Here is a 26,337-nt window from a genome sequence, read left to right as displayed (position 1 = left end):
GACACTAGTTGTATTGCTGCAAATGAGCATCATTTTTGCACAGCAAGGGTATGTAAAAAGACAAGGTAGCTGATATAAGCCACATCCTAACTTTACAAGGATGAAATTTAGATAAAAAGGGTAGCATATTTTTGGGCCAATATGATAAATGCTGGCCATTATGTTACAAGTCTTACCCATTTCCCCTTTCTGTCCTACCCTGTATACCACTTTTCTCTTTTCATAACAAAAAATAACTAATTACTACCAAAAATTTGTTTTTCTAACTAATAAGTTACCTACAGAGGACTCCATAATCAAATATAATCTTTATCATTCAGTAAACCAATTAATAAATAAAATAGAAGTGTTGTGTAAACAAATCTAACAGGAACAAAAATGATGAGATATACAGGGTGACTATACTTAAAGTTAAACTTTCAAACCGGTGTAGAAATAACACCACTGGTCAGAATGATGTCAAATTGCAATGGAACATTATTGGAGGAGGAGGAAAACGTATGGCAGAAGAAAAATAAATAGTTACAGAATGTAGCAATATATGGCACTGTAAACGTCATAATTTAAAAGCGGTCGACTAAAATGACAAATGAATCATATAACAATGCCTAAGGTGTACATTTGACGTTAAGCAAACCATGTTACTCAGTGTGCATGGGCATACAGGTGTGATACTGTTAGTTACGTAAGCCCATCCACCACGGCAAGGTCATATCACATTGCATGGGAAAAACCACTTCTTATTTGTCCAAAGGCCAAAAACCACATAAAAAGCATCACTCACATCGGTTTCTAATTGTCCTAAGGTCAATAACAACATAAAAGCATCAATCACATTGGTTTTTAATTGTTCTGAGGCCAAAAAACACATAACAAGCATCAATCAAAATAAAATCGGATTATTAATTTCCATGTGACTGGTGCAAAACATGTTCAATATGCTGTCCACTGTTTTCTGCAAACAAGCTGAAATCGAGAAACAGTATGTTCCACAACTGATCGAAGTATTTCCGGGGTCCCCTCCAGAATGTGTTGTGCAATGTGTGCCTTCAATGCAGCTAAGTTTGCAATTGGAACACTGAACACAACATCTTTCTGACAGCACCACAGACAGAAGTCACACGGATTAAGATCAGGTGATCGGGATGGCCAGGCTGTAGCAAAATGGCATCTGATAATTCTAGCATTTCTGAAATGGCGCTTCAGCAGCTGCTTATCTGGATTTGCAATATGCGGAAGTGCGCTATCTTGCATAAAAATGGTCACATCCACACATCCACGCTGTTGGAGAGCTGGAATGACGTGGTTGCGCAAAAGACACTCATAGCACTTATCAGTGATGGTACAGTTAACAGGACCGGAAGCAGCTGTCTCTCTGAAAAAATATGGCCCTATGATTAATGATGCCATAAACCCACACCACACAGTGACCTTTTCAGGATGAAGTGGTATTGGTTGATTTGCATGTGGATTTTCCATTGCCCATATTCGACAATTCTGTGTATTGAGATACCCTGTCAGATGGAAGTGGGCTTCGCCTGTTCACAAAATCTTCCATGGCCAATCAGTGTCCACTTCCATGCGAGCAAGAAATTCTAAGGCAAAGGCCTCTCTTGCTGGCAGGTCACAAGGAAGCAATTCATGGACATGGGTAATTTTGAATGGATAGCTCATGGGTATGTCCAATGTTCGAGCAATTCCATGTGCACTACGCGTTTGCACACCACCACTCATCTCCTCCTGCATTGCTGTGGCCACTGTTTCCACTGCCGTCGAATCAATTTGTTTCCTCCTTCTACTAGGTTGCACACCAAAAGAACCTGTCTTTTCGAATTTCCCAATCATTTTCTCCAGACCCACGGCAGTCATCGGACCAACGCCTTTTTTCAAACCCTTCAATGTCCAGAACTTCTGCAGAGCGACACGTGCACGGTCATCATTCCTGTAATACAGCTTTACAAGGAGAGCACGATCCTGCATCGAGACAGTCATGGTGAACGCCACAGATGCGAAAGGAGGAAAAGCCTTGTACCCAGCGTGTTTATACCAACTGCAGTGGGTTGTGCACATGACAGGTGTTTTCATTTACGTATTCTGACACATACAATGCTATCTATTGATCAATTTTCACACTTTTTTTTTTTCTTCGGCCATGTTTTCCCCTGCTCCGATAATATTCTGTTGCAATTTGACGTTATTCTGACCAGTGGTGTTTATTTCTACAGCGTTTTGAAAGTTTAACTTTGATTATATAATTATAATCACCCTGTAGATGAGCAGTCATTAACAAGATATTTCACTGAAAGAAAGCAATGCAAGCCTAACTTTTCGGGGATGCAAAACGGATTATTCTTATTGATTATCTTGCAAAGAATACCACACTAACAATTATTGTGGATACTAAGCAAGTTTTTGGGACCAACTGGATGAAAAAATACACCAGAAAAGCCTGGATTGAACATTTAAAAAAAATCATATTTTGTCCAGATAATGGCTTGTCTACAAGGGTGTTTAGCAATATGGAAAATGTGGAACCTGATGCACAAATAGCTGAACATCTATCTTCTTCACTAGGTCTGACATCCACTAACTTCCACCTATTCTCACACATAAAGGAAGTTGTGACTGGAAAACATTTTGAGACCAATTGGTAGGTTATGGCAGCCATAGATGTGTATCTTGCAGATTTTCCTGAACCATATTCCATGGATAAAATCTACTCACCCAAAAATGTTGAACAAACTGTGTTGACACAAAATCGGGCTACAATGAAAAATAAAGTGTATTTTTGTTGTAAGCAACGTAGTCTTTGCTGCCATCACAAACTTTTCGCTTAGTTGACCTCTTAGGAGTAATTGACAACACACCTAAGTTGTGAAAGAGCAGCACAGAAATAAAAATGGTGACAGTGTACTACGTATCATAAAAGCATCCTTATGCAAATGATAATACAATGTTACAAAAGGTGAAAAAGAAATGAATAAAGTGAAACAAAGCTGACAATGACCACTAAGCCTTGTGTAGGACAGCAGAAGTAATTGCTCAAAAGTTTGTTTTGAAAAGAATTCCAGCATTTAGTTGGAGAGGTTATGGGGCAATCATGGGATTGTTTAAATTCATATCTTCATTCAGTTCAGTCTAGTTTATTAATTTCTTTGTCTGGGCTAATTGCATAGAGTTACAAGTTGTTTGATTTGTAGGAGGTTAGGAACAGATTCCATAAGACTGGTAACTCTTTTCTTGATTTAATATTACAAACTTTTTAAACTTATAATGTGATTCATATTAAAGCCTTTTGACAACTCTGTCAATGAATCAATCCTACTAACTGTATAAGAAATAAGTGGAAAAAGCATAAAAATAAGTTAGGATCAAAGAATATGTAAACAACATCTTATTTTCCTACATTTACCTGTCTGTATCTTCCTCCTTGTGTACAGGAGATGCACATGTGACAGGACTGTCTTCAAGAAATGAATTGTCTATCTGTCCTCCATCAGGCACAAACTCATCAACACTTGTTATCACTTCTGGTGTGCTGGGATTTTTGGAGGGAGTTTCAATCTTTTCTTCTGAACTAGGTTGCTGGATGTTCTCCACACCTTTAACAAACACACATACACCAATTACAAATTAAGTTGCTACTTAATTCAGCCTTTTAAAATATAACAATACTAACAAAGAAAAAAAGAATGGGTATAACATTTTAGATTGTACAGTGATAGGCACATGTGTCTCTTGGCAGAAACTAATCAGATTGCTAACTACACTTGTGGTACATAGTGCACATTCCCACATATCCCAATAAGCAGAATTTCTTTTATCAAAATTCAAATGAACTTTTACTCTATAAATTAAGGTTTACAATGAATGATGGCTTACTATATCATGCCTCAATGGTAAATGTTTTGTAACTTGTTGAGTGATGTCAAATAAAGAGATTTGAATCAATCCTCATATCTTTGGCTGAGAGAGAGAGAGAGAGAGAGAGAGAGAGAGAGAGAGAGAGACAGAGAGAGAGAGAGAGAGAGAGATTAAATGGAGGGAGAAGCAAAGGGGGAGGGGTTGAGTTAAAAATGACAATGAGTATTCTCAGAACGCAAACTGAGGCACTTCTTTGGACTGACAAATAACTTGTTCATCTAGGAGTTTTACTATTTCATCAAAAGCTCATTACAGGGTTAGAGGAATTTAAATAAATAACTGGAATCTATATCATGTTGTTCATTGTTCCTTAATATTTTGGACTTCTTCAGGTTTGGAGATGTATTGATATTGGTATATCAGTACACTGCTGGCCATTAAAATTGCAACATTATGAAGACGGCATACAACAAACATCGAACTGGCATGGAGTATATCATGTTTGGATAGGCTATGGATTATCATTTAAACACAACCACACAAAGTAGGTAGAGTAGTAACGCCATCTACAATCTATTTGTATGGAACTACTATGCAAAGGGTTTCTCATTCAAAAACTGCAATTCAATCTTACTTGTTTGGAGATGAATGTGTTACACTGAATCATGTAAGAAGACATTTTTACCAGCACATGTCAGAATTTGACACTGGCATGATTGTGGCATATCAAGGCTACGGTTTATTATCTCTCAATATTGTTACTTGTGTTGGTCATGAATTGAGAGGTTTAGGAGGGCTGCTACCAATGTCATGCACGATCTCTGTAGATCACAAGGCTGGTGCCTGAGAGAATAGACACATTGCTCACTTGGCAGTCACACTGCACCCTGGACACTTCAAGTCAGGTAATAGGCTTGTTTGCAGGACAGCAAGCATGATGTCTGGGGCACCATGGACTATCAGCACAGCAACTACTGTTGTCATTTCATTTGACATGGTAGCAGAGAGAGGTGGACCAACAGTGGTGTCCACCATAAACAGGAGCGACATTGTGTCATTGTTTCAAATGAGTCCTGGATCGGTGTACAGCATCAGAATGGATGTATCCATGTGTGTAGGCTCCTAGGCGAATGAACACTGTCAGACTGCATTTGTCATTGTCATACAGATACAGAACCTGGTGTGGTGGTGTGGGGTGCCATTGGATGCACAATACGATCACCTCAGGTTTGCGTGGCTGGTAATCTGGACAGCAGCCATTACATTTCTGATTTGTTAAGGTCGATGGATTTCAATAACTTAATGCAAAACTGCACATTGCCCATCCTGACTTAACCTACATCAGTACAGACAGTGTTCAACTGTTGCCCTGGCAGTGAGGTGGCAACTCTGTGAACTAAATTTTGCACCCTGTACATCCAAAACTACATACAAAGTTAATCATTGATTCTTCATATTATTCCACATACGCATAATTTATAACATTTCATTATTTGCTATTTGTTATAACCTTTAATCACTAATAAATTGCGTGGATATACAAAAGTAGAAACACTAGCGGGTTACATGTTACTAACTCTGTATCTGTCATTCGACTGCCGTGCCGTGACATGCGGCCCGCGCCGTTCATAGTCAGGTGGCGCTCCCGCGCTCGGCCGAGCTGCGGAGCGCCTCTATCGCCGTGTTCGCGTACTAACGTAGCGGCACTTTTGAATGTCGTGGCACTGTCACAACAATTTTCCCCCCTTTAAAAAAAAAAAAACACTCACTTCCTTGGAGACACGGACAGTGCGGAGACATCCATGGCCTCTTGGGAGACCCCGAGAAGATCCCGCGGAGAAACTCGAGAGTATGGTCGAAAATGTCCAGGACGGAAGCTTGCGCGTGGAACGTGCCTCCTGGACGAGATGATGGGTGAAAACTCCAGAGCAGCATCCATAGGTGTCAAGGACCTGGGGGTGTGCTCCAGCGAGATGGGTCCCGGAGAAGGCGGCGTCGCGACTGGGGCCGGTTCCGGCGTACTCGGAAGCGGTAGCGACGGCGGCGGCAGCAACACGCCCGGAAGATCGGCAGCAGCGACAGGACTGGCTTCTCGGGCTGGTGGAGACGAAAGAAGGGGCGGTGGTACCGGCGTGGCCACCACTCGCGGGTGCATCTGGTCGTAATGGCGAACAACCATGCCGTCGTCCGTACGTATTTCACAAAGACGGCGGCCGCGAAGAGCCTGGACCACCCCTGGAATCCATTTAGGGCGAGATCCATACCCCCGTGCCCACACGTTGGCGCCCACCGGGTATTTTCCCGCACTAGGGGACACAGTACAAGGCCTGACAGGGTGAAGCAGGTGCATTAGAGTGCGCGGTTGGCGACCATGCAAGAGTTCAGCAGGGCTGCGATCACCCAGAGGCGTGAAGCGATAAGAACTCAGAAATTGCAACAGAGCGTCATCTGTGGAAAAATCACTAAGGAATTTTTTCATTTGGCTTTTGAAAGTGCGGACAAGGCGCTCGACCTCCCCATTCGATTGCGGATGGAAGGGCGGTGCTGTAACATGATGAATCCCTTGTCCAGTACAAAAATCACGGAAGGCCTGCGAAGAGAACTGAGGGCCATTGTCCGTGACAATCGTGGATGGAAGACCTTATAGCGCAAAGATTTTGGACAAAGCCAGTGTCGTCGCCGCAGTGGTGGGCGACGGACATCGAACAACAAACGGAAACTTCGAGAAGGCGTCAATCAACAGTAGCCAATAAGTGCCGAGGAAGGGGCCGGCAAAGTCAGCGTGCACCCGTTCCCACGGCTGCGCCGGATCAGGCCACGGAGAGGGCAGAGTACGGGGCGCAGCCAGTTGTTGAACACACTGATCACATGCAGCGACCATGTGGGCGATGTCCGAATCAATACCGGGCCAATAAACGTGCCTGCGGGCCAGGGACTTAGTCCGAGAAATCCCCCAATGGCCCTCATGCAATAGTTTGAGAACATCTTTGCGAAGAGAGGCGGGCACCACAACCCGTGGAGATGCGCCATCCGTGGCCAGAAGAACAACACCCTCACGAACAGACAGACGAAGGCGCAAGGCATGGTAGTTGCGAAGGGGATCCGATGCCCGGCCCTTGGTCCTGTCCGGCCAACCCCGCTGAACAAAACCGATCACCTGACGCAGGACTGGGTCCCGCGCAGTAGCCGACGCGACCTGCGAACCTGTAAGTGAAAAACCCTCGACCGCACGACGTTCTTCCTCATCAATGTGGAAACAGAGTAGTTCATCTCGATCGAAAACCAGGTCGGGGCCCATCGGCAAACGCGACAACGCGTCAGCGTTGGCGTGCTGGGCCGTGGGGCGAGAGTGAATCTCATAGTGAAAACGAGACAAGTATAAGGCCCAACGTTGCAGGCGGTGAGCCGCCTTATCCGGAAGCGACGCCGAGGGGCTGAACAGAGAGACCAGCGGCTTGTGGTCGGTGATGAGGTGAAACTTAGAACCATACAAAAAAACGCTGAACTTTTTTAGAGCATAAATGATAGCGAGCGCCTCCTTTTCTATTTGAGAGTAACGCCGTTGGGCATCGTTGAGGGTCTTGGAAGCGTAGGCGATGGGTCGTTCCGACCCATCCTCATACCGATGGGCGAGAACAGCCCCTAGGCCATACTGTGACGCGTCAGTCGCCAGAACCAAGTGCTGACCTGGACGGAATGTGGCAAGACAAGGCGCCGACTGCAAATGAGCCTTCAGGCGGACAAAAGCCTGCTCACACTCGGCGGACCAACAGAAAGGAACGTTTTTGCGTAACAGCTGATGCAGAGGATGAGCCACCGCCGCCGCGGAGGGAATGAATTTGTGATAATAAGCAACCTTGCCTAGAAACGCCTGAAGTTCTTTGACCGTAGACGACCGGGGTAGAGCGGTAATGGCCGCAACGTGCTGTCGTAGAGGACGTATACCCTCACGGGACAAGTGGAAACCAAGATACACAACGGAGGGTTGGAAGAACTGTGACTTGTCCAGATTGCACTTCAACCCAGCTGAATGCAGAACCCGAAACAGTGAACGCAATTTGCGAAGCTGCTCCTCAGTGGAGGCCCCCGTGACAACGATGTCATCCAGGTAGTTGATGCAGCCGGGAACGGAAGCCGTGAGCTGTTTCAAAAACCGCTGAAAAATGGCCGGCGCACTAGCGACGCCAAATGGTAACCGCTGGTACTGATACAACCCACAAGGAGTGTTGATGACGAGAAATTCCTTGGAAGATGCATCCAACGGCAACCGATGGTACGCCTCCGATAAGTCAAGTTTGGAAAAGAACTGGCTCCCAGCGAGCTTGGTAAATAACTCCTCAGGACGGGGAAGAGGATAAGTGTCAATGAGGCTTTGAGCGTTGACAGTGGCTTTAAAATCACCACACAATCGCAGACTCCCGTTTGGTTTAGAAACCACCACGATGGGCGATGCCCATTCGCTGGAGGTAACAGGAAGGAGAATCCCCGAAGCTGTTAACCTGTCTATCTCAGCTTTGACAGATGCACGCAACGCCATCGGAATAGGGCGTGCCCGGAAAAACTTAGGGCGAGCCGTAGGTTTAAGAGTAATGTGGGCTTCAAAATCCTTGGCACGACCCAGACCAGCAGAGAACACGGACGAGAATTCAGAACACAAGCCATCCAGCTGTTGATATGGAATGTCCTCAGATATGAGGTGCACATCATCATCAATGGAGAACCCGAACAACTGGAAAGCATCATAACCGAACAGGTTTTCAGTGCCCGCATGATCCACCACATAAAACGTGAGGGGCCTAACAACAGACTTGTAGGCAGTGGAAGCATCAAACTGGCCAACGATAGGAATTTTCTGCTTATTATAAGTTCGTAGATTTCGCGTAACTGGAGACAAGGGAGGGGAGCCCAACTCCAAATACGTGCGAGAATTAATGAGAGTTACTGCAGAGCCAGTGTCCACTTGCATGCGAATGTCTTTATCCAGAACACGAACAGTAACAAACAACTTATTTGTTTGAGAAAGCACACAGTTAACATCCATGTCCGATGCCTCGTCCTCGTCGACAGGAACTTTAGGGGACTGACACACAGAAGCAATGTGGCCTTTTTTCCTACATGAATTACACGTGGCCCAACGTTTTGGACACGCGGCTCTGTCATGCTGTACGAAAAAACGTGGACAAGAAGGAAGGGCGGAACGAACCTGCTTCTGTGGTTGCTGTTTTCGCTGCGAGCGTGGCGGCCCAAGGCGACGTTGTTGACGCGAGTGCACCGCCGCCACATCGTCGTTTCCCTGTGAAACAGGCAAATTGTCCGCGTCGAAAGTGGTTTGCACAGCGCCTACATCACACCACGCGTCTATTTGCGCACCAGCAGCGTGAGACACTTCAAACGATTGAGCGATACTGAGAACTTCCGACGACGACGGGTTTAGCAATTGTAAGGCACGTTGCCGAACTTCTTTATCAGGAGCAAGCCGTAAAATAGCGTCCCTAACCATTGAATCAGCGTAAGACTCATGATGAGTGTCTGTGACAAACTGACATTTCCGACTCAGACCGTGTAGTTCCGCCGCCCAAGCCCGGTAAGATTGATGGGGCTGTTTACGACACCGGTAGAACGCCACGCAGGCGGCAACGACATGGGTGTTTTTTCGGTAATAGTTAGACAATAAGTCACACATTTCTTGGAAGGACAGAGAGGCAGGTTCCCGCAGAGGGGCTAACTGAGATAGCAGCTGATAGATCCGTGGGGAAATCCAAGAGAGAAATAACGACTTACACATAGGAGCGTCGACAACGCCGAAAGCCAAGAAGTGTTGCCGCAAACGCTTCTCATAATCCTCCCAGTCTTCAGCGGCCTCGTCATAAGGAGGGAACGGAGGCGGAGAAGAGGAAGACAGATGATGAGTAAGCGACATCGACAACGCCTGAATAGCAGCCGTCAGCTGTGTTTGTTGTTCAATAAGCGCTTGCATAAGCTGTTCCATGTCTGCCCCAACACGAACACACAATTCCACAACGCAGGAAAAAAAATATCCGACCTCGTCGCCAAAAAGTGTTATAACCTTTAATCACTAATAAATTGCGTGGATATACAAAAGTAGAAACACTAGTGGGTTACATGTTACTAACTCCGTATCTGTCATTCGACTGCTGTGCTGTGACATGCGGCCGGCGCCGTTCATAGTCAGGTGGCGCTCCCGCGCTCGGCCGAGCTGCGGAGCGCCTCTATCGCCGTGTTCGCGTACTAACGTAGCGGCACTTTTGAATGTCGTGGCACTGTCACAACACTATTCTTCCTGGTGTTGCAGTTTCAATGGCCCAACTTGCAGCCACCTCTGAATCCAGCCAGAAAATGTCAACCAGCATATCGATTAACTAGCTCTACAGTAGCATGCTCTCTACAAGGGGCTATGACAAGAAGTCACATGGAAAACCCTCGTAACAGACAGGGTTCACTTTAATGCCACTGCTGGGGTCTGAAGGCCAGTTTTGTATGTCACAGCACTCAGTCTCTTCTTCTCCTGATTCGGTTGTTAGTGCCATTATTATATTTTATTCTAAACACCAATTTAGATTTCATTATAGACTGTGATATATTATATTTTATTCTAATCACCAATTTAGATTTCATTATAGACTGTGATATTGCCTGCCCACCTACAAACATGGGTTTTTAATCTCAGAAACTATGCCTAGGGCTATGACAACTGCCTAAAATTCCTGTTATTGTTACAGATTCAGGTGTCTTTTCTCAAGAACATATCCCAGTACTACAATAGACCAGCTATACACTGAAATCATGCCCACTGGTAGGGATTTGACTGCATCTATACCCAGAACTATTGTTTATGCTACAAAGACCCTGATATATTTTTGTATTGCTTCTTTTGAGTACTTTTGTCCTGAAAGATATAGTGTGTTGTATGCCTATAGCAACAGTGATGATATGATGGTCTAGATCATTGGTCGTCAACCTGGTCCCCACCACCCACTAGTGGGTGTTCCAGCTTTCATGGTGAGTGGCAGGCACTACGGTTTTAAGAACTTTTTCATTGGGTGCTTTCATCAAATATTTACATACAGTATTTGGTACATAATTGTTGTTATATGTTTTAACTTGCTGTCACTCTTCTTTATAAATTTTTTAAAGTAACTTTACTGCTCCACTTTGTAAATCACCATTGCTCTGGAACCAGTGGGCAGCTAGAAAATTTTACTACTAACAGAGGCAAAAAAGGGGAAGGTGGGTAAAATGGTTGACTATCCTTGGTCTAGATATTGAACCTAGCATCATTTGTGCATGATGCAGAAGATAATCAACTTCATTAAATATGAAATGTCCCTTACAGCATAATACATAACTTTCTTCATTATGAGCTACAAGACTCACGGTTGCTCGATAGTGTGTCATTGTAGCTGATGGTTTGAAGTGGACTTTTTTTGTAAGATGGCAGAAAATCTAACTTCTGTCAAGGAAATACATTTAGTTTTAGTACAATACATTGGAATTACATCACTTTATGAGATATTATAGTATTGGTGCACAAATATTAGCTAATTTTTTTAGAAAGGAGAAGCATTTATTATAACAAAAGACAGTGAAACACTTGTCAAAATATCATTTTTTTTAAACTAGGGCAGTTTACAATTTTTTAGGGTGAGGATTTTCCAATTCAGAATGTGATCTGTCTGCAGTCTCAAAAACTGCTACTTCTCATTTTTCAGTTTTTATCACTACAACAGCAAAAGGGGTCAAGACACCTCTCAGCTTTTATTTCTGCAATAATGAATTCAATTCTTTTTCTTTTTTACATTCTTTCCGCAAATTTTGTGACTTTTCCTCACTTCTACTTTTGACAATAAGCTACTGCAATCTATTAAATTTTCTAGGTTTCATGGAAATTTCATGAGGTATACCAAGAACAGCACCACGAGTCAACAGACCCCTGGCATAACGTCTTTTTAAATTATTTCTGGTCTCATAAACACAAAGGTACTTGCACTGTACTTTGCTTTGGTCAACAATTGCTCCCTCAAATTATGATGAGCATGGTATCAGAAAGGTTTTCAGAACAGATTTGGAATCTAGCTTTTCAGTCATGTTTCGTGTATTGGTGTTGCTCACTTCATCAGTTATATAGCATTTTTTGGCCTGTAATTGGCAGTTTCAATTACATCATGTCAGTGTAGTCTTACCTATGAAGAGATTTTGTGAATTCTGTAGAACTTTGATACTGAATCAGAAAGTGACTTACTGGATTCAGATGATGATTCTCTCCCAGGGTCAACTGACAATGACAGCAATGAGATGGGGGAAAAGCAATAAATGTCTCTCCATCTCGAGTCTTTTCTTAACAATCTCAGGAGACAGATGACACAAAACCAAAGAAGACAGCTAGAGCTGTAACAGAATGGAAGGTTACCACCATGCCGTTGTCTGGAAAGAAGATTGCTTTGAATGTCCTAAAGGAGAGAGGACATCCAACTGCATATGCCTGCAACTGAGTGGATGGAGTCTGTCATCAATGCCTTCTAACTTCATTTTGATGAACTGATGCTATCATTAAAAAAAACCCACTCAGAATCAAATACTCAAAGTTAAATAAAAAACACCACACAAATGTACGGTATAATTGGAGATAATGACTGCTCTCATGCAAGCCATACATACTTTTTGTGCTAAAGGTGACCACTGGTCGCATTCTTCTTCAGCAACATCGGTGCAACAGCCCTTGTGAACCTATGCCTTCTGTAGAAGATAATTACAATCTTCCCTGTTTAGTGCTGAGCTCCTCACATTCTGAATTACAATTTTCCTAATGTCCTCTCTGACACCTTTCTCGCACCTTAACTTTAGTCTTACAAATCTGCTTGTTCCTTCAGGCAGTAAGCTGAATATTTTCTTAGTTATTCTGTTGTTTACTCTCAGTACATGTCCTGCCCACTCAAGCCTTTTAATCTTAATGTAGTTGACAATGTCTGGTTCACTATATAGGTTATATAACTCATGGTTGAATCTCCTCATCCATGCACCATTTTCTTCCACTGCCCCAAGAATTTTTCTCAAGATCTTTCTTTCAAATATGCACATTTGCTTTTTATCAATTTTTTTAATGTCCTTGTTTCAGCACTGTATGTTAGCACTGGCCTTATTAAAACTTGATACATCATAATTTTGGTTTTCCTGAGAGCAACTTAAATTCTAGATGTTTTCTGAGGTTATGGTAGTGCTTATTGGCAGACAAAATTTGTGTTTGGACTTCAGAGCTGACATTATTTTTACAGTTCATTTTGGATCCAAAGTAAGTGAAATTACATGTGACATCAATCTTATATGAACCAATTTCTATGAATAGGTGCTCATTTGGATAATCTTCCACAGTTACGGGCATGTACTTACTTTCCTCTTCATTTATCTGTAGGTTCACATCTTTCTAGCAGCTTTTTCAAGACTTTTAAAGGCTTCTTTCACTGCTCTTGATATTCTTTGAATTACTTCAATATCATCTGCATATGCCAGCACCAGAACTGAATTGCACAGAACAGTCTACAATGATTATCAATGTGGATTTCATCAAGGAAAATCTACTGTTGACCATATCTTCACAATACAGAAAATATTAGAAAAATGTACAGAATTTGGGACTGATACACCTACGAAAGTACTGAAAGAAGAGAGCTGTATATAGCAATGGAAGAGTTAGTGATTCCTAAGAAATTGATTGCCATAGTGAAAGCTATTACGGAAAACATTCATAGTCAACTTAATATACAGACACACACACACACACACACACACACACACACACACACAAAACATGGAGTAAGGCAGAAGATGCATTATCCTGTTTCCTGTTTAATATAGCCTTGGAAAAACTTAATATACAGAATATGCTATCAACTGCTGTGAACACACACACACACACACACACACACACACACACACACACACACACACACACTGGAAAACATTATAGGAGATGCGGGCATCGATACAAGGGGTCACCCTGTTGGGGCCTACTTGTATCAGGGATAAAATGACATGATACAAATTCTGCAAACATATCTGATTCCTCCACTACAATGAGAAGTCATCTGAGCTTAATACATCCCTGCTGACAATTTAATTCTTAATTCTGAAATATGGAGCAAGTTCATGCAAAACTGCATCCACCCTGATGAAAATATTACAACTGATAACCAGTTACTTCCAAGTAAACTAAGATGAACATATACCCAGTTTATGTCAAACAAACTTGATAAATAAGGATGCATGTTTTGGATAGCTGCAGATGTGACATCCCAGTATATTTACAATGCCTTCCCATTCCTTAGTAGGGAGGAAGGCTGACCACACAACCAGCCACTTGAAGACTATGTCGTTCGTAACTTCATGGAGCCATTTCTAAAGCAAGATTGGATTGTGCGAGGGCAGAGACCAAACAGCGAGGTCATAGGTCTCATCAAACCACTGCGCCACCTCGCTCAGTCTAAACCACGAAGTAACATGATTACAGACAGCTTCTTCACGTCCGTTCAGCTTGCCATGAAACACCAAGAGGAGAAAATGTTATTAGTGGGAACACTGAACAAGATTCACCACAAAATCCCCATCCAAATGAAGAATAATAACTCAGAGTTACATTCCACCTTCATTTTGAAAAAGACTGATAAGCCAAAGTGCACCCTGACAGTGTACCAAGGAGAGAAGAATGTTATTTTGTTGTTGTTGTGGTCTTCAGTCCTGAGACTGGTTTGATGCAGCTCTCCATGCTACCCTATCCTGTGCAAGCTTCTGCATCTCCCAGTACCTACTGCAACCTACATCCTTTTGAATCTGCTTAGTGTATTCATTTCTTGGTCTCCCTTTATGATTTTTACCCTCCACACTGCCGTCCTATACTAAATTGGTGATCCCTTGATGCCTCAGAACATGTCTTACCAACCAATCCCTTCTACTTGTCAAGTTGTGCCACAAACTCCTCTTCTCCCCAATTCTATTCAGTACCTCCTCATTAGTTATGTGATCTATCCATCTAACCTTCAGCAGTCTTCTGTAGCACCACATTTTGAAAGCTTATATTCTCTTCTTGTCCAAACTATTTATCGTCCATGTTTCACTTCCATACATGGCTACATTCCATACAAATACTTTCAGAAATGACTTCGTGACACTTAAATCTGTACTCGATGTTAGCAAATTTCTCTTCTTCAGAAACGCTTTTCTTGCCATTGCCAGCCTACAGTTTATATCCTCTCTACTTCGACCATCATCAGTTATTTTGTTCCCCAAAGAGAAAAACTCCTTTACTACTTTAAGCGTCTCATTTCCTAATCTAATTCCCTCAGCATTACCCGACTTAATTCGACTACATTCCATTATCCTCATTCTGCCTTTGTTGATGTTCATCTTATATCCTCCTTTCAAGACACTGTCCATTCTGTTCAATTGCTCTTCCAAGTCCTTTGCTGTCTCTGACAGAATTACAATGTCATCGGTGAACCTCAAAGTTTTTATGTCATTATTCTCAGCATACTACATCCTGAAGTAGCACTGAGTGAAGAAAGAAAGAAGAAGGCACAAACTGCTACCTTCTACAACACCATGAAGTGGTAGTCACTGATCAAATAATTCATAAGTATTCAACTAAGATGCTTGAAGGAGATGGCTGATGCATGCATCCTACAATATCATATATGCAAGCAATAAATTCATGGATCATCTACAATAAAATAATAAAAAAAAACTGAACAGGAAAAATTCATTTTAATCTGGTAAATAAACTCATAAAAGGGAAACAAAAAAGAATGGGACAGGAAAAAGAAAGCCAATTGAATGAAGAAGCAGCTGTAGTATTGGACAAATCAAAAAAGCAAATTGGAACATGGAATGGGACCAAGACCAAAGACACCTGTGAGAAACACTAAAAAACAGTCTGTGGAGAAAGGGAGTGAAAAATACCGATAATCTGCTCAAATCATGATTCCAATATTTAAAAACAAACAAGTGAAATAAATGGAAAAAATATGAACTTTAGAAATAGGTGTCAATTTTTTGGTAGAAATGAAATGCTTTGCATCAAAAACTGCACTATAAAGGTGTTAGAAATTTGAGATAAGGCTGTGATAGAAATGTGTACATTATATAGAAATGAATGGAAATATAATGGACTTACTTTAATATTTTATTAACGCAAATTTCATTATGGGTCAAATGACTCCTTCCATCTGTTCTAGGGGTGCCATATTTTCCAGTGCACTTGTCTGACTTCATGGGCAGTACACCACACTAGCGTTAAATAAAAATATGGTTTGTCTTCTCACAAGATCTTGTCACTACTTGATAATGCTTCTATTAATTTTCCTGATATATGAGGGGTGTTCAAAAAGTATCCGACTTTTATTTATAAAATCAATCTTTATTCAGATGTAATTGTTTGACACCAGTCATCTTCAAAGTGATCCCGTTCAGCTTCTACACACCTCTCCCAACACTGCTGCCACAACTGGAAGCATCGCTGGAAAGCCTATTTTGGTATTTTGTGCAACTGCTCAGTCAAATTCTGAATATTGTCCCTGTTCTGAAACCTGGTTTCTTTCACTGTCTTTTTCAGTTTAGGGAAAAGTCACAAGTAACTCGGTGCTGGGTCAGGGGGAATAGGGAGGCTGACAAACCACAGCCATGTTTTGTCTGGCCAAAAAACTCTGAATTAATGGAGAACAATGAGTGAATGCATTATTGTGGTGAAGGTGCTGACTGCCCACTGCCCCCAAGTCTGGCCATTTTGTGGCTCACTGCTTCATGAATGTGATGTAGAACCTCTTTGTAGTACTCCTTATTAACATTAGTACCTTCTGGGGCATAATCATGATGGACCACACCACTGGAGTCAAAAAAGACAGAATAACTTTCACATTACTGCAGACCGGTCCACTGTATTGGGTCTTGGAGATGATGGGTGATTCCATTGTAATGAATGGAACTTTGTCCCTGGTGCATACCCATTAACCCAGGACTCATCACAAGTGATCACTGTGTTAAGAAAGTTGGGATTACTGTTCACAGTACCCAGCATGTCTACTGTGATCTCCAAATGAAGTTGCTTCTGCTCAGTTGTTAGCAACTTTGGTACAAATTTTGCCAAGATCCTCCTGAGGTCCAAATGTTCTGCTAAAATGGAATGAACAAATCCAATACTTATTTTAACCTCATCTGCAAGTTGTCTGATCTCATTCCACGTAGCATGCATCGCCCATGTCCTTGTATGATCAATAACTACCTCATTTGCAGGTGGCCATGTTTGAAGCAGTTATACCACTCCTTTAGCTGTGTGATTCCCATTGCTTTGCACCCAAACATTTGTTGAATCTTGCAGATTGTTTCAACTTGAGAATTTCCAAGCTTAAAACAAAATTTGATGCAATACCATTGTTCCACTTTTCCTATCTTTGCCCACTACACAAAATCCCATGACTATCACTTACACATGTTCACTTGTCAACACCTAGCCAGCCGTTTCTTCTGCAGCCATGAAAAAAATCAGGCATGCACACGATGTATACCTATAAACATAGAGAGCATGTGGCCCCCAATGTAAAAAAAAAATTATATACACAAAAAAATAAAATTTCAACAGCCCTTGTGTAAGTAGAAATATTTATACTCTAAAAAAGTTAAATGAGACTAAAAATATGCCTGTCTAAATGTTATCAGTATCTTTATTAGGTGGTTGCTGAACTATTGTCATTAAATAAAAAATTTAAGTAATCTACAATAAACATGGATGAACAGTTTCTCCACTACATTTACATTAAATATAACATGTGGTTTACAGTTTCCTTCACTATTTAAATTTGGAAAACCAGATGGAAATTCAGTGTTGATACACAACTTGTCTGTTTGAAGACATCTGGAAATACAGATTTTTATTCCCCAACTGATCAGTCTTAAATCATCTTGTCCTTTCATGAGCATTGATGGGAGTATTCTCAACAGCATTTAACTCTTCACACAAACGAGGGTCACTCTAAAAGTCTGATAGTAACTGGATTGGCACTCACTTGCATACTTCCACCAAAAACGCATAATAGCAGAATCCAGTCCACATTACTGTTGTGAATTTCAACTATGTGCAACTTTCATAAATAATCGTGCTTTGAATGACAGTATGTGAAACTAGGCCTAAGAGTTCAATAATGCCTGCCACTGAAGTAAACACATTTAATATCAACAGACTTATTGAAGAGAACACCTGCTGCCCATAATAGCATATTCAGTTTGCTTTTTGACTTGGACCTAAGATATAAAATTGATTATGATGGTAACCTATTTTATGAAGCAAAAAGGAATAAAAATAAGCTTACTGTTTAATTGCCTGCTACAGATGAGGTCATTGTAGCCAGACACATAAGACTGAGGGGTGAAGGAGATTGGTCGGGTTCTTTTCCTGTTACTTAACTAACATGGAAAAACTAAATTTGAATGGATCTATGAGGACTGAACTCTGCTCCTCCTAAATGAGAGTCCAACACTTTTAATGATTATTTCAGGTAGTTTGGTTTTTAGGAAGCTTATTAACATTTACTTAAAATGATTTTTACTGCAGGAAATCAACAAACACTTACATCAGCATGTGTGGACCAGGTAACCACCCTGAATCCTAAATTATATTAATTTTAGTAAACTGTAATGGACCTTACATTTTCCTGGCAGTTAGAGAAAGAGTTTACCATCAAATTAAACAGCAAATTTACTAAATTGTTTTGAAATATCAGATAAATCAAGATTGCTTGTAAATATTCTTATTGATTACTGTGTTTGACAGGTCTGTGTTGTCATCACTCGATCTTTTAACACATTAACAGAAATAGTTTGTTCCTAGTGCATTAGGACAAGAGCACAAGATAATGTATGTTTTATATTTGTGGTATTTTTTGTCTGTTTAACATGCTGATGCTCCATGCTATCTTTCACTGTAAAACAACTCAACATCACTATGTGACTTGGAAGTTTGCAAAGGTCATGAACTTCTGTTAACGTGTTACAAGACTCGAGGATGAGAGCACAGATCTATCAAAACCAGTAATCAACAAAGATTTACAAGTGCTCTTGGTATACATTATGTATCAAAATAATATAACAATTCAGATTTCCCCAAGAGTTTGCTACAACATCAAACATATATAAAAAGTTACTGTCACCAGTCATTATTTATTTATTTCCACAATGTGTTTTTGAGGTTTAGACCATCTTGATCAGATAGATTTATGTACATTAATATGGCATGTATGTATTGTGTTATGATTTTAGAGTAACCTGTGACACTGTTTAGTAGAGAACAAATAAAACACTATTTCAATTTTTTATATATGAGACAGTGCCACAGGTTACTCTAAAGTTCTAACAACACATACGTGCCATATTAATCCACATAAATCTCCCAACATGCATTGTGGAAATAAATAAAGAGTGACTCATAATAGTAACTAGTACTTTCATTTGATGTCAGTAACAGTAATGGTAATGGTAAAGCCTAACCAAAAATGTTCGCATTTAGAGCTTGCCAGGATGAAAGCATTCCACCTGGAAAATATGAAATTTATCACTTAACTCTGTATGAAGAACTAAACGTGTTGTGATACTTCACCTGACAATCAGACTATTCGCTTTGATCTGAAAATCAATCAATTTTGTCCAGTTTTTTACCTGAATCTGAAACAGTTATAATTGTGCTGCCATAAAACATATGCCACAAAAAAAGTATGCGAACTTGAGGAAAAACCCAAGTTATGCTACATTATTAAGATCTAGGATATTTGTTTCTTATATGACATCGTAAAGCAATTTCGAACTTCTAACACACACATAACAGTAAAGGAACATTATGACTTTCCCTGACGGGGGAAATTATTTTGCAGTATACATATTTTGCATATCTGCATACTGTTAACATGTTTGTCTGCTAACAGCACAACCCATGACCTGATACCCCATTGGTGACTCCTTTTACATTCAACCTACACAATGAACAGACATCAAGTTGTTTTACTTTTTTCCCCCCTGTAGAATGCATAAGAAAGTCAATATGGAAATCTCCACTACACAAATACCTTCCATAATATGTGGGACATCACACACTCAATTATTTTTCAGAAAGTTACCTAAGTTAGATTTGGGGACACCTGTAAACTGCAATCAGTAAATATTTTCTTTTGCTGAATTTAAATATTGCTGTTTACTACACTATACTAAAACATTGATTAGTCTAAAGAGAAAGTTAATACCCAAATCAGTAATAGTAACCTACGTTTGTAGTCACTGTTCAGAGCAGTGGGCTGCTAACCAACTTATTGCTGACACAAGTGATAGACTGAATTCATGTTATGCGTAGAAAATCAAATTAGATATTGCAGGTAACATCAAGCAAATTTGCAGGATCAGTAAACAATAAAAATGGTTTCATGCCGTACACTATAGTTTGTCTTGCCAGCACCATACCAGTATTTACTTGGAGTGGCACGCATGTGGCTGAAAATGAGTGGGTGATGCCACGACTAACAGGGCAGATGGTAGAGGGTCACTAAGATCTCCACTAATGGGTCCACATGCACACTGACAATGGAATTTGCAGACTGAAGAGACTGTGGAGGTAACATGATAGGCTGTTGGACCAGTTTGAGCTGCTGAAGATGGTGGTCGTGTGTGTGAGATGTGCTTCATTGTGTGTGTGTGTGTGTGTGTGTGTGTGTGTGTGTGTGTGTGTGTGTGTGGTGTTTTTCTTCTTAAATTTGTTAAAATAATAAATGTTTAAAATGAAATTAAATGAATTTATCAAAACAGTCTGTAAAGTAAAAACACAGTCTTTTTTACATAACTGATTTTATAAAAATTTGATTGTTATGATCAATAATAACCTCCTAAGAACTAGTGTAACATTACTGTGCCATCTGTGAACTCAGTCAAATGTATGCTTTGTATACATTTTGTAAAGCAGCAGCTTATTTATTAAATGTAATATTGAATGGATGTATGCTCATTTAATTTCAGCTGTAAATGACTGTTCCACTCCTGAGCACTTTATTTTGCTTTAAAATCAAACTTGTAATAGTAACACAAGTAAGCCAGGGAAGCACTAAATCTTTTCCTTTGGTACATTTTCATGTGACCTTTATGCGCACCACTTGAGGGTAGCACAGGGAGTCACTTGTGGGCAGTGCTAAGATGCAGTCGATGTTTGAGGCATACAGTAAAAGTGTAAAGTTTTGTACGACAAAACCATGTAATAGTTGGAGTCACAAACGATAGTGCTTGAGTTTAGGATTATTATGCGCACCTGTGTCATTGGTATTGTTCTGAGTGCTCTGCTCTGAATGACATAGCTAATGCAAGCATTAAATGTGATCACAGAGAGTTGTTTAGTGAATTTCTATTTTATTTGTTGTGAGTTGTTATCGTCGGTAGTGGTGGTTAGTGATGAATTCTTCATAATCAAACAAGAGACGTAATTTGCAGGATACCCGCATCCTCCAAGCAGAAAGCACGCACATGCGCTTACCGCAACTTTCTCTTGGAATCATCAACAATGCCATCCCCATCCGTGCCTCGACATGCATGAACCACCATCGTTTGGGGATCAGATTATAGTTACATATTCCACGGATCATTTTGGATGATAGATAATAGTGACGTGGAACGAGTCATTTTACATTCATATAGCAAATTTATTTGTACATATGGTTACATTCTGAATATTTCTTCATGTCTCTTATTTTTCTTTCTTCAAAAATAAAAAAAAATAAAAAAGATATATAGATGTCAGTAAGTAACTCCTATCCACCACATTTTACACATTACAGTAATAGAAATTCTTCTACAGATCAGAGAAATTCAATAAGAAAGTTTCTCAGTTTGTTTTCAAATTTTACTTTGCTGCCTGTCAGACTTTTATATCACTGGGTAAGTGACCAAAAATTTTTGTTGCAGCACTGTGCACCCCTTTTTGAGCTAAAGAGAACCTAAATTAAGAATTGGTCTGGTAATACGCACACAGCTGCCACCGCCAGGAGTGTCACTGCCTAGGCACATCCACTGTGCTGGCCTCATGGTGCCCACAGCTTCCTTTTAAAGCTGGCAGCGCAACACAACGCAGCAGCTCTGGAGCCACTTATGTCTTCTCTGTGCTATGATGTTGCTCTCCCTACAGATTGTCGTCTTGGTTCTGAACTTGCTACATCTTAGTTTTCGATCTCAGTTTTCTCACTGGAGTTGTTACTCTGTCATTCCATCTCCACTGCCTTTCTTTTTCTTGTGCTGTTCACCTGTTACTCTTTGGTGGCTTGCTGTTGACACTCCTGGACAGTCGGTCAAGTCTCCACTGGTTCTCAAGTCATTTCCTGTTTTGTCTGATCCTGGACACTATAATACAGTTTTTAGTCTTTCCGAAATTTTGCGCATTATCTTCATCCCAAGTTTCAATCCATTGCATTATATGTGCATAGATAGAAAATTTAATTTCTGCCATCCCTCTATTATTCCTAATCTCCGTGTTCATTGACGTGACTTCTTTAATGAAATGAGTGTTCCAATATTCAAAACATAATGCACTGCAATGCAAGCATGCCACCTGGAAGCTAGAAAGGAACATGGTGGCAACAGAAAATTGCACTTACAGACTGGAAAGCTTTTTGCAACTTCGATAAAAGTCACATCGAACTTATTAATTACTTTCACAAACCAATTACCAGTAGATTCTTCAGTTGTTTCTTTAGGTTTCCCAAACATTTTATAAACATAGCCAGCTGTTTGATCTGGTATAGGAATGCCACCTCCAACAGGAACAGGAACAGCAACAGGAACAGCATTACTACGTTTCACAGATGGAGTATCAGCAGTAGAGGCTGTTGGCTGTTGTGATACCTGTTGAGTTGTCTGAGGAGTGGGAACAGATGACGCAGAATCTGCTACTTGTCGTCTCTTGTTTACAAGGTTATCTAAAAACCTAAACATAAGACAAATGTGATTAACATACAGTTACAGGACAGGAATGTGTACAAGTACATTTGACATGTGGTCAGATATAAAAGGGAACAAATGTATTAATTGACTAACAGATAAACAACAATGTCCATCTGATACTGTTAAATAGTATTCATTAAGAAACTATAAGAATGGTGCTGAAATATTAATAAAATGAAAGTTAAACCAAATAAGGAAAGTAACAGAAGAAAACATCTTTTCAAAAAGAGTGTACAGAGATGATACAAACACAGTGAGACTCATATTTGATACCTTTATGCCTATCACCTGCTAATTCAGGTTAGTCACAATTTTCAAACTAATTATTTCATTTACATATATAACAGGACTTCTTATGAAAACAATGAATGAAGTAATCTTCCTACTTATTAAAATATCAAGTACATGTCTCTATTTACTGGCATACCATAAACATAACATATGTAAACACTTTAAAGCATACTGACATCTCATCGACTTTATACTAGCATTACCTACGATGATAGTGATGATGAGCTATGGACACAATGTGTTCTGGACCTACAGTAAATGAGTTGTTGTTCTGAGTTTTCACCAATACTGAAAACTATTGCGGAGAAATCGGCATCTTACAGGCTATTCAGTCCTCTAATTGTAACTATCATTACTATGCACTTTAACTAATGCAAACCAAAATACTTGCTTGTTGTAGTCTGCTTCATCACTTTCAAGAAATAAATCTAATTCCTGACTGGTTAGTTTTGTTTCTTCTTCATTTGTGGCAAGCTGGGCCAGTAATGTTTCATGTTGTAACTGGAGAAAGGGTAGATTTAGGAACTTATGTAGTAGTTTGAGGCCAAATCCATTTCTCATAGAGGACTCCGCATACCGTATTTGAGCTGAACCAGCAGGCCTGAAAAATTAAATTGAAGAAAACATTAATGAAATAACATTTGTGCAGGATTTTGAGTGTCACTGTCACTTGGCTAAGCACCTCAACAAAAACAGAAGCATAGCATATTGTCCACATGTCCTACATGAATCTTGGTCCAGTTTACATTACATCTCATTTGAAAAACATTACCGTGAAATTAAAAACCACCAGGGAAAGCTTCAGTGCCATTTAGCTAACTTTATTACAGAAATGAAGAAGAAAAGAATTGTATCCAAACCCCTGATAATTATCAGTAAGTTTGCTAACCCAACCAAAACCCAATGCATTAGAAAACCAAGAATCTCTCTAACTTAAATACTAGACAGTACACAAACTATCTTTCATTCAGACACATTTGTGTATTACTTTGTGCAGATGGCTAATAATTTTACTGTTTGAAGGACATAAAAAATGGAGAAAAAGCAAAAAAGAGGGGGGGGGGGGGGGGGGTAAAAAATAAACATACATTCCAAAAATCAATTTGCAAATTACTGAACAAATTAGCATGCTGAACTGAATATTTTGAAGACATTAAACAAAATAAAGTTAAATCTGCCCCCAAAGGCTAGTTTAAACATGATAGCACTGTAGTAGCTATAGTCCTGCAGATGACAGTATGCCATTTCTTTTCTCTGCCATACGAAATGACTTAACCCGTTGAGTTGCTGGGGTGCCTGCAGTTTAACATGGTCTCTCAACCACAACATTGGTTGACATTTTTTACACAGTCAAACATCGTAAGTAGTGAAATAAACAATGTGAGACAAAAATGCTAAGAACCTTGAACCTAGGAATTGTTGTCTGGCTAGTTCTCACCAAGTCACACTGAAGGCAACTTACACAACTGAAAGAATAGATAAATACTGAGGGATTTTATGTTATTCAGATGCCCAACAATGTGGTTATAGTTAGGGGCTATAAGAAAGTTTTAAGACTAGCTCTCTTTGCAAGAAAGTACTTTATTTACATATCTTCATTTACATAGAATCACCTACAAAACAGTCACCTTATTCAGCATTATAGCATTCCCAGTGTGTCTGTCACTGCTGAAATGAGTCCTGGAAGTGTTCATTTTGATATGTGTCAAGTACCTTCTGTAATTCATGCCAGATCTCCACAATGGTGGCAAAACAGCTTTGAGCCTGAGATGGTGAAGTTCACAGGAGCCAAATCTGGCGAGTAGGGTGGGTGTGTATGTGCAATAACCATGTTTCTGGTGAGAAGCTCACATGTTAGGAGAACATGGTGACAGGGTGCACTGTCACTGTGGTGCAGCCAGTTTGCCATGTGCCACAGATTCAGTCACTTTTGCCATGTGTCCTCCTTCAGGCATCTTAAAACGAGGCACTGGAAATCACTGATGATGGTACGACATCTTAGGACAAATTCAAGATGCACAATACTGCAGATGACGAAAAAGAGAATGAGCATGGACTTGGTCGCACTGCAGACATGCCTTGCCTTTTTTGGTCTTGAGATAATTAGCTCTGCCACTGTGAAGCCTGTTGCTTTGTCTCAGTGTCATACCCATACACTTACACTTTGTCACTCACAATGATCCTCGACGCGGAGGACAGATCATCCAGGGCACATTGGCAGAACTTTTGGCAGATTTCAAAATGGTGTTTTTCTGCTCCTGGATCAGCAGCATGGCGCAAAATCAGCAGCAACACGCCACATGTTAAAATCACACATGATAACTTGCACTTTTCCATATGACAGACCAAAATTGTCAGCAATGTTGTGGATTGTTCTCCGAAATCACAAGTTGCTGAATAGTTTCGACATTTTTGGGTGTTTTGCTCGTAGAAGGTCAGCCTGATTTCTTCCACTCCTGAAGTGCAAATGCCCCTCTAAACATCTTGGATGGCTCACTGTAGCATCATCGCACACTTGACGAATCACGTCAACCATCTGCATGGCGGATTTCCCCAGATTCACACAGAATTTCAAGTTTGCTCACTGTTTTATCTTGCTGGTCATGCCTATATTGCAGATATGGTAACAAATGTGGCCACAGTAGCCCCAGCTTCACAGCTTCCAAAGTAAACAGGATTCTGTCTCTCAGCGCACTTACTTGTGAAGGTCGGTGTTCCCTGCGCCGATGTGTGCAGGTTTGTACTGTCATCTGTTGGCGTGTTACACAGCTAGTCTTCAAAATTTTTGATACCCCTTGAAAATCATTTAAATATCACAAATGAACATAAAATTTCTGTGGTATGCGTACTGTAAGACCTTCGGCACACACACCATCAGATTATTTGACTTGTCACTCTAACGAAGTAGGCGAGTATCAGCAATGTGTCTCGTGGTCTTATCGTGGCGTGTTTATCTTCTGCCATTAGGTCAGACAATAGAAATGCCACCTGCGCGCTTAGAATAGCAGATTGACGGTGACCAAATTTAAACAGAACTTGATTAATTTTCACACACATTTATTAAAATAGTAACAAGCATAAACCTTATGTAACTTGATTCTAGATGATATTTTCAATTGACAATCTGAAGTTCCTTTGGTCTTGGTACGTTAATCTTATTCT

The 26,337-nt window shown here is 40.5% G+C and overlaps 1 protein-coding gene across 4 annotated transcripts in view; it reads right to left on the bottom strand.

The window, feature by feature from the left end:
• Nucleotides 1-26,337, bottom strand: part of LOC124555162 (rab-like protein 6) — a 194,564-nt gene that overhangs the window by 67,575 nt on the left and 100,652 nt on the right. For all 4 annotated transcript variants that reach the window (XR_006968521.1, XR_006968522.1, XR_006968523.1 and 1 more), the window contains exons 6-8: nucleotides 23,567-23,776; nucleotides 22,611-22,867; nucleotides 3,413-3,602 (exon numbers count right to left, since the gene is read on the bottom strand). Coding sequence is in view for 1 of the 4 variants with exons in the window: in XM_047128983.1 (XP_046984939.1) it covers nucleotides 3,413-3,602; nucleotides 22,611-22,867; nucleotides 23,567-23,776 (657 nt within the window). In the remaining 3 variants the exon portion in view is untranslated. The remainder of the gene's footprint in view (nucleotides 1-3,412; nucleotides 3,603-22,610; nucleotides 22,868-23,566; nucleotides 23,777-26,337) is intronic.

Source organism: Schistocerca americana, chromosome X, assembly GCF_021461395.2.
Source record: "Schistocerca americana isolate TAMUIC-IGC-003095 chromosome X, iqSchAmer2.1, whole genome shotgun sequence".
In the NCBI taxonomy this organism is placed as follows: domain Eukaryota; kingdom Metazoa; phylum Arthropoda; class Insecta; order Orthoptera; family Acrididae; genus Schistocerca; species Schistocerca americana.
This window is presented reverse-complemented; position numbering and strand designations above follow the sequence as displayed.